Source organism: Sylvia atricapilla, chromosome 20, assembly GCF_009819655.1.
Source record: "Sylvia atricapilla isolate bSylAtr1 chromosome 20, bSylAtr1.pri, whole genome shotgun sequence".
Lineage (NCBI taxonomy): Eukaryota > Metazoa > Chordata > Aves > Passeriformes > Sylviidae > Sylvia > Sylvia atricapilla.
Window position 1 is genome coordinate 4,877,507 of NC_089159.1, and position 15,650 is coordinate 4,893,156.

A 15,650-nucleotide genomic window follows, 5' to 3' on the forward strand; every position below is an offset into this window, starting at 1 on the left:
TTTGGAAGAGGATTTCAGTAAAATAAAGAGATGCTGCAGTGCTGCAGGAAGGGACAAAGAGATGAAGTGACTTGGCACACGTGAAAATGTGGAGAAAGGTGTTAGCTGCATGTGACTTATTTTTTGCTTTTGAATTGGAACAATACCTTTTCCCAAGGACTGTGTGTAAAGCCTCTGAATCCTGTGGCAGAAAGGCTTGGAATGGAATCATCTTGCTTGTGCTCAGCTTCCTGCAATGACACCTGCCTTTCTCTCTGCTTGAGCGCTCTGCTTTGCACTTTGGATTCCCTGGTAGGAATCATAACATCTCTCTATATATTTACTTATTGGTGCTTAAAGCATATGCAGTGGTGGTTTTACTTGTAACTCTGGTTTTTGTCTCTTCAGTGTATCTTTAATTAGAAGTGCCTGCTGCCTTTCAGACGTGCTCATCCCAGAGCCTTGCATCCAGAATGTGGTGCTACTTCTCAAGCCTTGGTTAATCCAAATTATTTTAAGCAAAAACAGTAAAAAGGGAGAATCTGTTTTTAGATTTTGCCTTTTGTTGACTAGTGCTGCCAGAAATCCTGCATTTTGTCTGAGCTGGCTTTATGTAATGGCTTCTCCATGGTATTACCGTGGTAGGCAGGAAGCAGATGTGACCAAGTGCAAGTGATGTTTTTGTTTAGTTCGCCTGTACAAATCCAAGGGCTTCAGAGCTGGATAACTAATGACCTGCCAGGTCCATATCCCCACTGCCCCCCAGGTTAGAGATCTGCATGGAACTGTTTTCTGCTCAGTCTCCACAGGGGCAGGTGCTGCAAGTTGTGGCAGGGTTTTGTTCAGATGCATTTTCCCTGTGGAGAGATTAGTTACAAGCATTGCTTCCCGTGAATCCCCCTCAGGGCAGACAGACCCTCTGGATACTGTGTTGTAGGATGAGCCACAAAAACTTGAGGGCTTTTTATGGGCAAAGAACTGAGAAATAAAGATATTCTGCCTCCGAGCTTGTCAGGCCTTTGAGCTGAGTAAGTGCTATTGTGCATTAAGCAGAGCAGATGCTGCTGAGCGAGGACATGCTTCCCTCAGCCATGAGGAAGGTGAACTCGAGTTTGTCTTGGTGATTGAACAAATTCAGGTTGTGTGGCCTCATCCTGCCTCCCTAAGACGCCCACAGTGAATTATTCATGCTGTGTTTTCTGGGAATGCTGAGTTTGTAGGTGAAATCCATAAACAGCAAAGAGAGCAAGTTGGTGAAGGTGGCATCTGCCTCACGCTCTGTCTCGCCGGGGTGGCTGAGTGTAGCAGTAGGAGCTGCATTTGGTAGGTGTAGCTGTGAATTCCCCATAAACACTCTGCCGTGTTGTGGTTGGTTGAGGCAGTACGAGCTCGTTGAGAATACAAAGCACTTCAGAGGGAGGTTTCAAGCGATGTTTCTTCGTTTAGAATAAAATGCAAATACTGTGTGACCTCAAAACGGGGAGAACATCATCCACGGAGTAAAAAAGAGGAAGTGCTCCCGTGCATAGTAAAATCAGGAACAACTCTACAACTGCTTCCTATTCTAAATGCGGCACCAACAAAGCGGTAATAACTTACAGGCTTGAAACTGCCAAGGAGTTTGACCTCCACACACTAAATTCGTGCTCTGGGTTCTTTTCTAGAGGAGTCTCTCTCCTTTCTTTGATGGAGATTAACCCTCAAGGGCTAAAGTTTGCTCTGTTCCATTTCTACATGTGTTTGTGCAAATGTGAGACCCCAAGAGGCAGCAGTGTTTGTGCTGAAACCGAGCAGGGGCATTCCTGCTCTCAGAGGTGAAAAGCACACTCAGGATAACGTGTATCTGTCTCTTTATTAGGTTTTTAAGAACTGTTTTCCTTTGTTCCCTCCCCCAGGCAGAATGGAATCCAGGAAGATGGGATTACCCTGTGATAAAGCTGACCCATTGTGCTGCCTTTCAGCATTTTCTTTATCTCATTTCCAGGGAAGGAACTCCCTCTCTTTCCCATAAGGCTGTCCCTATCCTTTTGATGGGTTTATACAGGATTTCCTGCTGAGTCAATAGCGGAGGAGTGCAGGGAGATAGCAGTGGAGATTCGCAGGGAGCCTGTGCTCAGCCGGAGGAGGTTCAGCCCGGCGGAGGCAGAGCAGCGCTGCCTTTTGACTTATGTAAGTGGCGACTTTTTGCTGTATAATTAATAATTGTAATAAAAGCACATTTGCATCCCATTGCACCAGTACCTTCTCTGTGGCAAGATTTAGAAGATAACGCAAGGCCCAGACCCGCTAACATCTTTACCAGTGGGTGGGTTTCAGCCCGTCTGCGACTTTAGGGATCCGCAGACATTTTTTTTGCCCTACAGATGCATGCTGACAGCGGGACCCCCGAGCGCTGCGGGAAGGGCTCCGTGTCGGGGGGATGCCCTTTCCCTGTAAGCGCTGAGTCCATCCCCGTTCGGAGAGACCCCCGGAGCCCCCGAGCGGCTCCGCCGTGGGCGCAGGGGGCGAGCGCGGCCCCGGTTCCCGGGAGGGGCGGGGGGCGCCGGCCGCCGCAGGGCGGGGGTCGCGTCTCCAGGCCCCGCCCCCGCCGCCGAGGGGGGCGTGGTCATTCGCCCACGGGCCAATGAGCGGGCGGTCACGTGCGGGGGCGTGGCGGCGCGGCCCCCCGTTTCCTGCGGGTCACGTGGCCGGTGCCCGGCGTTGCCGTGGCAGCGGCGGAGGCGGCTCCGGCTCCCGCTCCCTCTCCGGATCCCTCCTCTCCTGCTCCGCTCCCGGCACGGCTCCCGGACAGCAGCGCGGTGAGACACGGCCCGCCCCCGCCGCTCCCGGGGCCGCATCCCGCCCGCAGGGGGCTCATCCCCAGCGGGGCCCGCGCTCCGGGGCAGCGGGCGGCATCCCCTCAGGCGTCTTTGGGGGGTGACGGGCTCGTCCTGCAGAGGTGGGAGCATCTCTTGCCCGCGGGGCTCCGGGAGGAGGGGGTCTCGTCCTGCCCGGGGTGCTGAGGGGAGTTGTTTTTACCCTGCCTGAACAGGGATTCCCCTGCCCGGGGCGATGTGGGGGGAACGCGCCTCGTCCTGCCCCGCCAGGAGGAGTCCCGTGCCGGGATGTGGCGGTGGGATGGGCTCCCCATCCTGCCTGCTGCTGGCAGTCCCCTGCGCCTGCAGGGACGGGGTGAACGGGGACGGTCCGCCGTGGGCAGAGAAGGGGGTCCCGTCCTGTGCGGCGGTGCTGTGGAGGTGCCCTGGGATGCAGAAGGCTGGGCAGATCCCGCGGGATATATCCGGGCAGGAATGCTCTCGGAGGGCTGGAGGGGAGATACTTCCAGCGTACGGTGCAGAGAAAACTCTGGCCCAAGGTGCTTTTGGAAGATGGGATCGAGGGGTTGGATCCCATCCTGCCTGAGGAGTTGTGGAGGACCCTTGGGATGCTGGATCAGGATGCAGTGGTAGGAGGTTTCCTGCCTAGGAAAGATCCTCTGTTCCAGGTTGCCTTTGGAGGGAAAGGTGCCCGCTGGGAGTGGGTCCATCCTGGCTTGAGGGTTCCTGTGTCTGAGGCTGCTGTTGGAGGGGAGATCCTCGCTGTGTGGGATCGCTCCTGCCCAGGATGGCTGAGGGTGGCTGGAAGGAGGTGCCCTGTGAGGAGAATCCCAGCTCTGGTGGTGATACCGGGGGGTCACATCCTGCCTGGGAGCTGCCACAAGGCTGGTCACAGCTGTGGGGTGCTCACACCCTGCCTGGGTACTCGGACACCTCGGGAGTGCTGCTTGGAGGAGTCCCAAGCCAGAAGAGAACATAAGAAGAGATTTCCCATGGCAAAAACGGCTTGAGCTCATCGGGGTGGAGTAACAGGGCTTGGGATTTGGCTTAGCCATGGCCTGCAGGGGTTTGAATAATGTTAGACCGGGAAGGAAGGGACTGGCACAAACCCACAGATCAGTCTGGGGGTGTGGGGCACACCAGTCTGGGACTGAGGAGGGGGCTGGCATCCCAAAACCCGCCAGAGGAGCTGCCAGTGCTGCAGAGACAGCGCTCTGTGGGCGACTGAGCACGGCAGGGGTGGGAGGGGGATCCACTCAGCTCGGCCCTGGTGGTGTTGGCTTCGTTCCCAGCTGTGGAGAAATCCCCACACGTGCACTGAGATGTGAGGAGGCAAAGGCTTTCCCTTTTCCAAAGGACAGCACTTGGCAGGTTAAGAAAATCAACATAAGGGAGCAATCACAGAGAGCTTTCTGTCCTCCCAGTGTGAGATGAAGTGGGGTCAGAGGCGTCGGTGGTGCAGTTGGAAGTGAGTGAAGACACAGCTGGGATGGACTTTGCCAGGGCTGCCTGAGGAAAAGGTTTCCTGGAGAATTCCTCATTCCCTATCCGGAGCTCAACAGCCCTGTGCAGTCAAACCCTGTAGGATAGTTATTTCTATAAGAACAAGTACCTTAAACCTTTAACTTTGCAAGGCAGGAAGGTGAAATCTCCAGAATAAGCCTCTCCTGATGCAGATAGGCTGAGAAGTATTTCCAGAGTCAAACTGCTGCAGCTACAGTGCATGTAAAATGGTTCTTTGGTCTTGTGTTTCAGCCCTTGGAGCCCTCCACCCAGTCCCTCCATGGTCATAGCCAGCAAGGTGAGTTTGACTTCCGGGCACTGCTTGCTTGTTTGGCTTACATTTGTGTTTATGGATTTCATTCTGAAGCTGTTTACTTATTTGAGAACATCTCTTGAGCTGCTCCAGAGCGAAAATTCAGCCTTGTGGTATTTTTAGTTTATTTTTCTAAGAGAAGAAGCAGATGTGATTGGGTTCTCTTGCCCTCTCTCTGTAACCTCTGTATTCATTTGTCTTTTTAATGGAATTTGACCCAGGGGTCAAAGTTTCTTACATACAAAGTTCCTAAGTATTTTATGGAAATAAATGGCGGAGTAGAGGCCATCACTGTCCCAGCTGGAGACAAAGGGAGTGCATTCACTCCATGCTATACATTGCAGGATCCACACAGGATGTTGTCACAGGAAACAGCTACATAATTTTGCTGCTCACAGACTGTTTCTTCCTCCTATCCTCCCAGGAGGCTTTTTTTATTCTGTGAAATAGGTGATTCTTGCCTTTTCTGGAAACACAGATCAAGCAGGAAGGTTTGTCCCTGTTATTGCTTCTCTTCTTGTTTTTATTATAGCATGAATGTTCTAGTGTGCCTTTCTTTTTTGTTTGTTTGTTTGGGGAGGGGTTTTTTTTTGTTACTTCTAAATATTTTGGAAATTCTTGAGCAGGTTAGGAGCCTTCCTGGAGTGTTCCAGAGACTGTAATAAGGGCTTTTTCAAAACCTGCCCAGGAATCATCCTGTGCTGCCATCCTTGTTATGTCTGAGGGGACTGGAGACTGAAAGCCCCCCGTGTTCAGGAGGACCTGCAGCGCTTTATTTGCTATTCTTTGTTATTGTGCCTGAAACAGCTTCCTTCCCTTTTAGAAACAGCATTCAGAGCTGTGGGCAGTTGATGTCCTTTTGATCTTTGCCACTTCTCCAAGTCTCCCAGCAGTCATGGCTTTATTAGCTGTCCCCATGTGGCCCCTGTACGTGGGGAGCTGGGTAGGGCTGAAAGGTGCCTGTGACCTTGAGAGGTGGTGCTGGGACTAATTAGTGCCACACCAGGTGTGATTCTGGGCAGCATCTCCTCCTCCTCCTGGGAGCTAGTGAGTGTTTTATAGCCAGAAGGTGCAGCTCTGGTGTCTCTGTCTGCCACCAGCACAGAGCTCAGTGGTGGAGTTGTGAGTGAAAGGATTAAACAAGGAATTGTGGTTTCCGTTCTTCAAAGGCTGGGTTAGTTTCAGATGTCTGTGAGAGTTGAGAAATTTTTGCAGAAAACGTTCTGTGGATGTTTTGTGTCTGGGGATCACCAGAACCATTTGGCCGCAGCCTGGGGACATGGTCTGTAAGGCTTCCACCACCTGAAATACTCTTGCTGCTGTCATACGTCTCTCAGTGTAATCTTTTGACTCTGAAGATGATGGAATTTCCTGGAAGCCACTTGCTTTCCCCCTTGGAATTGCTTTTACCTTTCCCTCTGCTCAGAGCCACCAGTGGAAGTGAGAGAACAGGATTCTTGGTCAAATGTGGCTGATGAATGGAGTGTGAGCAGCTCAGGAAATTTAACCTCCCACTGCAAAAGCTCGGGAAGTTGATTTGTTAACCCTACACAGCGTTCAGCTCTGTGAGTTGGGGGAGAACTGTGCTCGTCAAAACTGAGCTTTGATGGGCACTGGTTTTAACTGAGAAAAACTGGTGTCCCGGTTTGAAAGTAAACCAGGGGGAGAGATTAACCCCCACACAAATACCTTGAGACAGACTTCAGATCGGAGTTACAATTTAATAGAAAGATTACAAAGGATGCAATGATACAGAAAACCTGGCTTAAACCCACAAAGTCGGCCCGTGTTGGTCAGGGTGGTTGCAGTGTGATTAAGCAGTGGTTGCAGTGGTCCCGTGGATGGTCTGGTCCTCTAACACACAGTCAGATTGCGGCAGGAGGGTTCGGTACCTCCCCCAGAGCGGGGAATTTCACAATGGGATGATGTGATCCTATGAGTCACAGGATATTCTGGGGAGCCCTTTATGGCCTGGGTCGTTACAGCTGCCGTTGAGCCATTTCGGCCCATTGGCAGGGGTGACCCCCGTGGGCTGGGTGTATTTATCGCGGCTGAGTTAATTTGTGAAGATAAAGGAACACCACCCTGCCATGCAGGGTTTGCCTCCTTTCCTTATCTAACACCCAGCTTGCAGCCTGGGGGGTCGGGTGTGCTCTGTGCAGCTCCTGCAAGAGGCCATTAACAGTTCTTCAGAAATAATGTGGATGGGAGTACAATACGCAGTTTGGTTACACCCCACATTGTAACCCAGGAGGAATGGTTACAATCAAAGAAGGAGCAAAAAGTGACTCCTCGAACTGGTGTTTGGTACTCTAAGGAGATGCATTTGGAGCCAGCCCATGATGCAATGGGAAATGAACTGTCAACTCAAACCCAAGATAAGATGGGGGCCAAGTGTATTTATGTAAAACAATTTTTTATGAGCGAGAAGGAATTCAAGGGCAAAGTTGAGGTGCCTGCTCTGAAATGAAAATCCAGATGCTGTGCAGCCTTTCTGAATTCCTGCTGGAATAGTTCCCGGGTGTACCTTTGTAATCTTTCCTAGTTCTCCTGGTCATTTTGGCAATTTTGGATTATGGAGTTCTGTCTTCCAAGTGTGATGTTATTTGGTCCATCATTTTCCACTGGCCAAGGGCAGCTTTGCTCTACTGCAGCTTTTCCAGTAGTTGATGCTCATCCTGTCCACCACCCCCTCTTGAACATGACTGTTTTGTTCCCTCAGCATTTCCCTCATCATGAGCTCTGAATTAAACGTTCCCGTGGATCCTTCCACTCCTGCTTGCTGCTCTGAGCCCGGCACAAAGGGCATGGATTATCGGGACTGGGTCCGGCGCAGTTACCTGGAATTGGTCACGTCCAACCACCACTCTGTTCAAGCCCTTTCCTGGAGAAAATTGTACCTGAGCCGAGCCAAACTGAAAGCCTCCAGCAGAACCTCTGCTCTCCTCTCTGGATTTGCAATGGTAATGTGTGTTTTTAGCTTTTTGAACTGTGAAGGTTTTGGGGTTGCCTCAAATCAACTATTAATCGGTGTTTTCCTCCTGAGAAGAAGCAGGGAGTTGTTTCCTGAAGAGACAGGAGGCATCTACCTGGGGGCTTCTGTTTGGCTGCTGCTGCAAATTTTGAGGCTGGTGCTCTCACTGCAGCAGGGATACATGAGCTATTTAACAGCCAACCCACACATTCCCAAGTCAGCCCTTTAAAAATACTAATCCCCTACCTTCGAGTGATCCTAAGTGCTCCAGCAGCATTGCTAAACAATCCAGGACCTCCTTTGGCCCCGAGGCTGTCTGGTGCTGGCTGCCCTCATGCAGGCTGCTCTTGGGTGTGGAGCACTTTCAGGCCCCTGTGGTTGCTGTGGTCCTGAACGTTATTTTAATTTCTCTGCGTGTTTTCTCAGGTCACAGTGTCTAAAATAAGGTGGAGGTTGGGTCACAGTCTGCCAAAGTGAAGTTTGCATAGCGCGATCAGGGAGATCGTGTTCTACCACTGAGGTGTGAGAAGAGCCCTGAGCCTCAGACCTGGTGTCAGAGGGCTCTGCAGCCTGCAGGGAGCCAAACCTGGTGTATTTTTGTCAGTGCTGCCTATTGGAAGTGATCCCTGGTGCTTGCTTTCCGCTGTGCAGCGCTTGGGTGTTATTTGGAAGTGATTTGCATAGGTCAGAACCATGTCAGAAGTGAGCAAATAAACAAGACTGAGACAGTCAGCGGTCCTGTCAGTGCTCAGGCCTGTCTGAGCTGTGTGTTAGAACACCACCATGCTGTGCCAGTGTGAGCCCCTTTATCTCCCATCAGCTTTTGCTTACTGGGAGTGAGAATTGAAACTAGTTTGGGGGAGGTTTCCTGCTCAGGAAGTGGGCAGGTCTGGTTGTTCCCGGGGTCTGTCAGCAGAGGGGCAGAGGGCAGCGCCTGGATGGCGTGGGACATGATCTGAAGATGTTTCATCTCTCAGCTCAGAAGCTGGGAGGCAAAGACAGATCTCAGGAACTTTCCAGATCGCCTTTCTTGTTTTATTTTAGCTTCTTCCGCTGCTTTTTCCTCCCCCAGCCCCCCAGATCATGAATCATCTGTAACATTACAACAGCCTGGGATGATGAAGTTGGTCACTCAAAGTGAAGCTGGAAAGCTGCAGGCGGGGGCTTCAGTGGGAGCAGGCTGGAGTGGAGACAGGGTTCTCACTGCTCCCCACTCACTGGCTGTGTGCAAAACATGCCTTTAAAAGCTTTTCTCAAAGTCTGTATTGGTTTGTAACCAAGCTTGTGTGCTGCAGGGGCAGAAGGTCTCTCCTCTTTTTCGGAAAGCTGGGTGCTGTCCTATAGACTTCCTTCACACAAGAGTTTTCTTACTCCAAGAAGCCTCTCACCTGCATGCTCTGTGTGCCTCTGGTTATTGGAGTTCTGTTGTGGCTATTTTCCTTAACACAAATATTAAATCAACATTTTGTATTTTTGGGGGCTGATCAACCAGTGTGGTGACTCAAGGTGTCCCTGCTGGGGTGTGCTGTCACTGGCACCACTGAGACACAGGGGCTGCAGCCCACCCACACTGCAGGGCTGATCCACATGCTGAAAACAAAGCAGGCTTTCTCAGCTCTCACAGCAGAAAGTGGCTGAAAGTCCTTGGCAAACACACAAAATTAACCACTGGTTTTACATTCTCTTTGAACTGTTTAAAGAGCAGTTGAATATACATAGGTGTAAGTAGTGTCAATTATGCTCACCAGCCTAACTGTAAGAAATAGACCTGAAATCAGTAACTGAGAAATAAAATCTCTTGCAATAAGGAATTCTTTTTATTAGCAAGCTTCTCCCCCAGCTTATTGGAAAGCTGAGGTGTTTGTTCCTCCTGGGTTATTTCTCCACTGCTAAGCAGGAATTTTGTACACGGATGTTTACTCTCTAGTAAGAGCACCTCTTTGGCCATTGATGAAAGAAGAGAAGTTATTTAGAGATAAATATGTGTAGACGTGGCACTTAGGGCCATGGTTTAGTGGTGGACTTGGCAGTGCTGGTGTAGTGGTTGGATTCTGTGATCCTAAAGGTGTTTTCCAGTCTGAAGGATTCCATGATTCTATTAAAGTTTCCTCAAAGCCTGCATTTAACTATGTAAACAAATGTCATCCAGGGCTTGGCTATTGCTTTATTTACTTCCCTGTTGGTGTGTTTGATTCAAGCTAGCTCGATATTGGCTGAAATTATTGTGAGCTGTTAGATATTTAATCAACAGCCCATGGCTCTGATCCAGCTCCTTCTGGACAGGCTGCAGAATAATGCAAACCTTCCTTGTTACCATCCCTGGTGTTTCTGGCAGAGCACTGAGGCAGGTCAGGAGGGTGTGGGTCATTCCAGTGCCAGGTCTCCTTGGAGGTGAGCTGTAGGGCGGCTGCATCTGCCCCGAGGAGGCTGCAAATAAAGGAAATTGAGGGAGCTCAAGAAACCTCCCTAATAATTTTCCTGATGGAAATAAGAGCTATTACTGCTAATCCATCTTCTAAATACTTATCCAATTGCTACAGGAAATGTGTTTGATTTAAAAAAAAACCAAAACAAAACAAAAATCCCGACAGATGTACCGGAGATATTGTTTTTACAGTCTGGCAAACCATCTGTGAGAATGTGTCATGGTTTATGTTAAGCCGTTTGTCATCCTTTTTCTTGATATTATCTGTCCTGGTCAAAATTTCTCAAGATGAATAATATTTTTGTTGTGGACAGTGTGAGCTATACTGGTCTAAACCCCACCATCGTTGCATGTAATTTAATTGCAGTTTAATTCTAAATTGTTGTGAGCCCTTGATCCTGCAATTGCAGAGTTCAGCTAGGTTATTCTCAAGCTTAAAATTAAGCCTGTGCTGAAATATTCCATGGCTTGGCAGAGAGCTCAGCCTTGCAAAGTTGCTTCTGGGAAGAGGTTAAAATAAAGAGGGCTATTACATGGAAGAGTATAATTGTATCAAACATGACATATTAATAGTTTTACAGGCTAGGCAGCATTTTTAATGATTTTTAAATGGGTTATGTCAGCTTGTCCTCTTTCTCTTATCCCGGTCAGGGAATGACATGACAGCCTGTGCTGGGTAATAATAAGAGCTCACTCACCTTTTCAGTACTTGTTTGGGTTAAAATGAACTGTTTTTCTGCCTTGCTGCCCTATCTGGATTGTTGGTGTTTTTCACTGAAATACCTCTTACTGAGCCATCAGTCAGTGTTAAAAATTCATCACATTGCACAGCTGAAGCTCGCCCTGGGGAATAGGTTAGTCTGGGAGGAAACATCCAATTAGCTGAAAAGTGCTACTCATGTGAAGGATAACAAGCAGAAATTGATATGTTGACATCAGCCAAGCTTTCAGCTTTAATATAAAGCTATAAATTGGACATGCAGGTACAATTCCCATTCAGCTGTGTCTCTGGGTATTACAGCACCCCATAATGAACAATGTACCTGCAGGTTTTCCTGGCTGATGGGGCGTGACTGGCAACCACAGTGCTGTACAAATTCATTGTACAGTGAAGCAGAGAATAAATCTGATCTCCTCCCTCTCGAATCAATAGAAGGGGAACTGCAAAGGGAGCATACACAAGGCAACGTGAAATCTGCTCTAATTAAATTGACCTTGTAATTGATAGTGAAGCCAGTCCTGTATTAGGATTTTCTCTGCTATACAACAAGAACTACTGTAAACTGCAACCAGGAGCTAATAAAACAAACAAAGGTAAACCCCTGACATGTTCATGATCAGAACAGAAGGCTGGGAATGGCCAAGAACTATCACAGGATTTATGGTGTCTCTAATGTCTTAAATAGTTGATGTAGCTATAAAATCCAGACTTGTAGAGATTGACCATTTTCCACACATGTTGTGTCTTGTTTGCTGGTAAATGTGTTCAGACTTGACTGTGATTTGATGGCTTTCAGAGCAAATGTAGGTAGGGCAGCAGTCATGCCAGCTGGTTTCCATTCCCTTTAATCTTTTTCAGGGCTTCCAACAGGGACAACATGAGCATACCTCTAATCTTCCTGTGCCTAAATGATATTATGAACAAGTAATACCGGAGTAAGTGGTGCAGGTGATTATACAGAGCCTGAAATGGCTGCTCAGGGGAGTCTCATGTGAAGTCTGGATAACATAATCATGAGTCAGTTCTGCAAAATCCTTCTGTGTCCCAGAATCGAGTGCAGATTTGAAACTTTGGCTTCTCATGATGTTCTTTAGAGGGGCTTCTTTCCAGCAAGCAGTGCTGTGCTGGACAGGAGGTCAGCTGGGATCACCAGAGGTTTTCCTTGCAGCCAAGAGACTTCTCTGCAAATCATGAAGTGCAGCTACAGATCCGAGCCAGCTGCTAGAGAGGAATGTTTGATAGTCTTGTCCACTGCTTTCATGTCTTTTCTTTCAAAGGATTTGTTCAATCCTTTCAGGGATTCCCCCACATAGAAGTACTGGTTTGCTTCACGGGTAGCTTAAGTAATTGTAAAAAAATTCTTATGCTAAACCAGTTAACAAGACTCCAGTTCTGATCTCAAAGGAGTCTCCTGCTCTCTTGCACACATTCTGCTTCTTAAGCTTTATTTGATTAAAGTAAAAATAGCTTTAGAGACCTGCTGTGTGATAGCTCTTGTTTTGGGAAGGAGACTCCCGAGTTACTGAGCACACCCATAAACCAGTAGCTGTCCACTTCTGCTGGGTATATCACTAAGTTATTGCCTCTCAAGGGACAAATTTGAGGATATAAATAACTTAAAAGTTATTTAGCTGGGCATATTTGTAATAAGAACAAACGTAAACCATTCTGAGAATAGAAGGCAGTTATTTTAACTATGGGTTAACTTAGGCTGTAAAGTGGCTTGCGTGCTTCCCATGGTGGGTAGTGAAACCTGGCTGGCCACTGGCCAGAGGAGCTGCTTGATTTTGCTTTTCTTTACATGCCTGAAGTTGAAACTTTCTGCGCTGCAGCCACAAGGAAGGAGTGGCAGTGGAGGGTGTGATGGTGGGTTATAGCAGGCTGTTAGCTGCCTCCCAGCCTTACATGGCACCTAATGAGTTCCTCCTGTTGTATGCTGGGTTTGGGGAAGTTCCTGTGGCTCGTGGTGGCAAGGAGAGAAGTTTTTTTGAGAAAACCACAGTTTCAGAAGTGCCACTGCACAGGCGGCGTGTGCATCCTCGTGGGTGACAGCAGCGATCCATCTGGGCTGCCATTCCAAAAAGCTCTGGAGTGTGTACTTGACCTCAGGTGTTCTTCCTGAATCAAGATGTATTCCTGGCTGGAAGCCTTGAGAAGAGGAAAGCCAGCAGGTGTTGACAAGCTCTTTGTTCCTTCCCCAGGTCGCCATGGTGGAGGTGCAGCTGGAGGTGCAGTACAAGTACCCCCAGATGCTGCTGATCGCCTTCAGCGCCTGCACGACAGTGCTAGTGGCCGTGCACCTCTTTGCCCTCCTCATCAGCACCTGCATCCTGCCCAACGTGGAGGCCGTGAGCAACATCCACAACCTGAACTCCATCAGTGAGTCCCCCCACGAGCGCATGCACCCCTACATCGAGCTGGCCTGGGGCTTCTCCACTGTCCTGGGAATCCTCCTTTTCCTTGCCGAAGTCGTGCTCCTGTGCTGGATAAAATTCCTGCCAGTGGGCTCCATCCTGAAAAACGAGACCACCAACGTGGAGAAGCCCAGCAGCCACGCAGGGTGGCAGTCAGCGCTGGTGTCCACCATCATCATGGTGCCCGTGGGTCTGATTTTTGTCGTCTTCACCATCCATTTCTACCGCTCCTTGGTGCGGCACAAAACGGAGCGGCACAACCGGGAGATCGAGGAGCTCCACAAACTGAAAGTGCAGCTAGATGGGCATGACAGAGGCATGCAGGTGGTGTGACAGAGCCTTGCACACAGCTCAGAGAGCAAAGAGCAAAATAAAATACCTGGTCTGCTGCTTGGTGATACGCACCAGGGATGGATTTTCTTGAGGCTTAAATCTGTAAATGCTACTTGCCTGCCATTTCTAGCTGTGGGGTTCTTGTGCTGTTCCACGTGCTGGGGGCTCTGCCCTGGTTCTGGTCCCACACACTTGGTACTTAAGTTGACACTGCCGTGGTGTTCAAGGTCAAAACTTTATCTACCTTAACACTGGTAGCCAAAAATCTGTATTTTTTACAAATGCAATATTCTGTTGCCAAAAGTGAAACTGCATCTGCTGTCCCAAAAATCTGTGTGTTTGTGTGTGTGTGTAGGACCTGTCTTACATGTCAGAACTCCCTGGCTGTCAGTGCAGCCACAATTAACTGGCAGCTCATTCCTAGAGCAGAGCTGATTAATGTGGGTACCTGCAGCTGACTCAAGGACATCCAGGAAAGCACAACAGAAACTGAGAACGTTGATCACCATTGTTCCAAAGCAAGTATTCCATAAATACATAAACAGGAAGAAAACACCCTTAGATTTTATGTTCTTTTCATGCTATTCTTTACTATATTTTTACAGCTTGGGATGTAGAATTTTGAATTGCAGGAGGCTGGGAGATTTTCTCGTACTTTCTCCGGCAGCATCTGTCACCTTAGTTTGAGTAAGTGCCAAGATCATGTGTTTTTTCCCAATAAGAGGCAAGAGTGCCCAGGGAAGGCTTACAGGTGTTTCAGTTTTAACAAGGACATTCTTAAAACAGAACAGTGACAGGGAATTTAATGAGACAAGACTTTGAAGGACTAACAAAGCAAGTTTCAAGGAGGTAAAATAGTGACAGCAAGTATTGTAGAAATCTGCCACTGTGTCTTCTTCATTTGCACGTTGCTGTGATGCCTTTTGCCTGGTTTGCTGGAGAGAACAAGCCCAGTCCTGTGTTATTTCATCATTTGGGGTTTTAGGTTGTTTTGGTTTTTTTTTCTTTTTTTTAATTGACTGTAGCATTTTTCTGTCAGAAATGAATGCTTCCTTCTCCCTCTCTACCAAAGCAGACAACTCCTCTGCTGGAACCTGGAGCTGTCCTGGCGAGCCTGATGGAGCTGGATCTGGCAGGAATGCTGTGTGCCATTAAAAAGCTATCCCTTTCCTTTGAGCTCATTTCTTTTTTCAGCAGCTGAGACAATGACACTTGCATGTCTGTGCTGCTTAGCAATAGAAGCTTGTAAATTCCATAGCATCCTTGTGGGTGAAAACTTCTGTAAAAAAAAAACCAAAAAAACCCGATTTTATGATTTTTTTTCATTTTTGGTAACTTTGTGGAGACAAAAGAGCGTTCTGCAATCATCAGCTCTTTTAAGGGAAAGTCAGGCTTTCTGACACACAGGGCTGCAAGAAGCATAAGCACATTTTCTTGGCCCTGATCCTGTGCTGGTTTCCTCCTCTGCACTCCAAAACTGCAGTTTCAGAGTCTCCGAGGCCTTATAGGTTTCTGGAATCATTGAGGATGTTTATAACGTTCTATTTAACCCTGGGCCCTTATCCCACTGGGATTTGAGGGCTCTGATGGCAGTGTATTACATGTCAGCTTCCCAGAAGGGTGAGTACACGCAAACCCCAGGGCAGCAGGGTGAGACTATCCCAATATTCCTCTCTGGCGAGGGCCTTGGGAAACCAACTCTCATCTCTCGTGTTTACATGTGAATGTGAGCGTTGCTGAACAAGTTGCTTAGCACTGTGTCTGTGGCTTTCATCTGCTGTTCTTGCTGCAGTTGGCATGTACCATATTGGCTGATGTGCAGCAAAGAAATTTGTCTTTGTGTGCTAAATGACTAATCTGTACTCATGTGCATATGCAAAAAAAACCAAGGAATGTCCTCCAGGAAGTGGGGTGGTCCTGAAATTCATATGAACTCCCCAGGACTCTGCCCGCTCTCCCTCCTCTTTTTACCATAATAAAAATGAAAAGGTTTATACAACAGAATCAGAGTTGAGTTTTCTGCCAAGTGCTACACGTGTTGGCTCCTCTACCAACAGAATTTCTGTTGAGAAGCCAGAGTCAGAGCAGATGGGCTGAATCTCTCATCTGTACTTTGCACTCTCCTTTAACATCAGTAATAGTAGGACCTTGTGTGCTGAGAGGCTCAGAAGG

At 48.4% G+C, this 15,650-nt stretch overlaps 1 protein-coding gene across 3 annotated transcripts; it reads left to right on the top strand.

Moving 5' to 3' along the window:
• Positions 1 to 114: 114 nt before the first annotated feature.
• Positions 115 to 15,482, top strand: ORAI2 (ORAI calcium release-activated calcium modulator 2). Of its 3 annotated transcripts, none has more exons than XM_066333196.1 (4): positions 115 to 2,148; positions 4,551 to 4,596; positions 7,334 to 7,574; positions 12,933 to 15,482. In XM_066333196.1, exons 3-4 carry the CDS (start codon positions 7,347 to 7,349, stop codon positions 13,476 to 13,478), a joined length of 774 nt encoding a protein of 257 aa, XP_066189293.1. In that variant the 5' UTR covers positions 115 to 2,148; positions 4,551 to 4,596; positions 7,334 to 7,346; the 3' UTR covers positions 13,479 to 15,482. The 3 variants fall into 3 exon arrangements, with proteins under 3 accessions (XP_066189293.1, XP_066189292.1, XP_066189291.1); XM_066333195.1 differs by lacking the exon at positions 115 to 2,148 and adding an exon at positions 2,643 to 2,777; XM_066333194.1 differs by lacking the exon at positions 115 to 2,148 and adding an exon at positions 2,653 to 2,917.
• The last annotated feature ends 168 nt before the right edge of the window (positions 15,483 to 15,650 follow it).

Coding starts and splice junctions, on each gene's coding strand:
- ORAI2 (XM_066333196.1), top strand. CDS start 7,347: ATGAGCTCTGAATTAAACGTTCCCGTGGATCCTTCCACTCCTGCTTGC. Junction 7,575..12,932: donor TCCTCTCTGGATTTGCAATG/GTAATGTGTGTT, acceptor TTCCTTCCCCAG/GTCGCCATGGTGGAGGTGCA.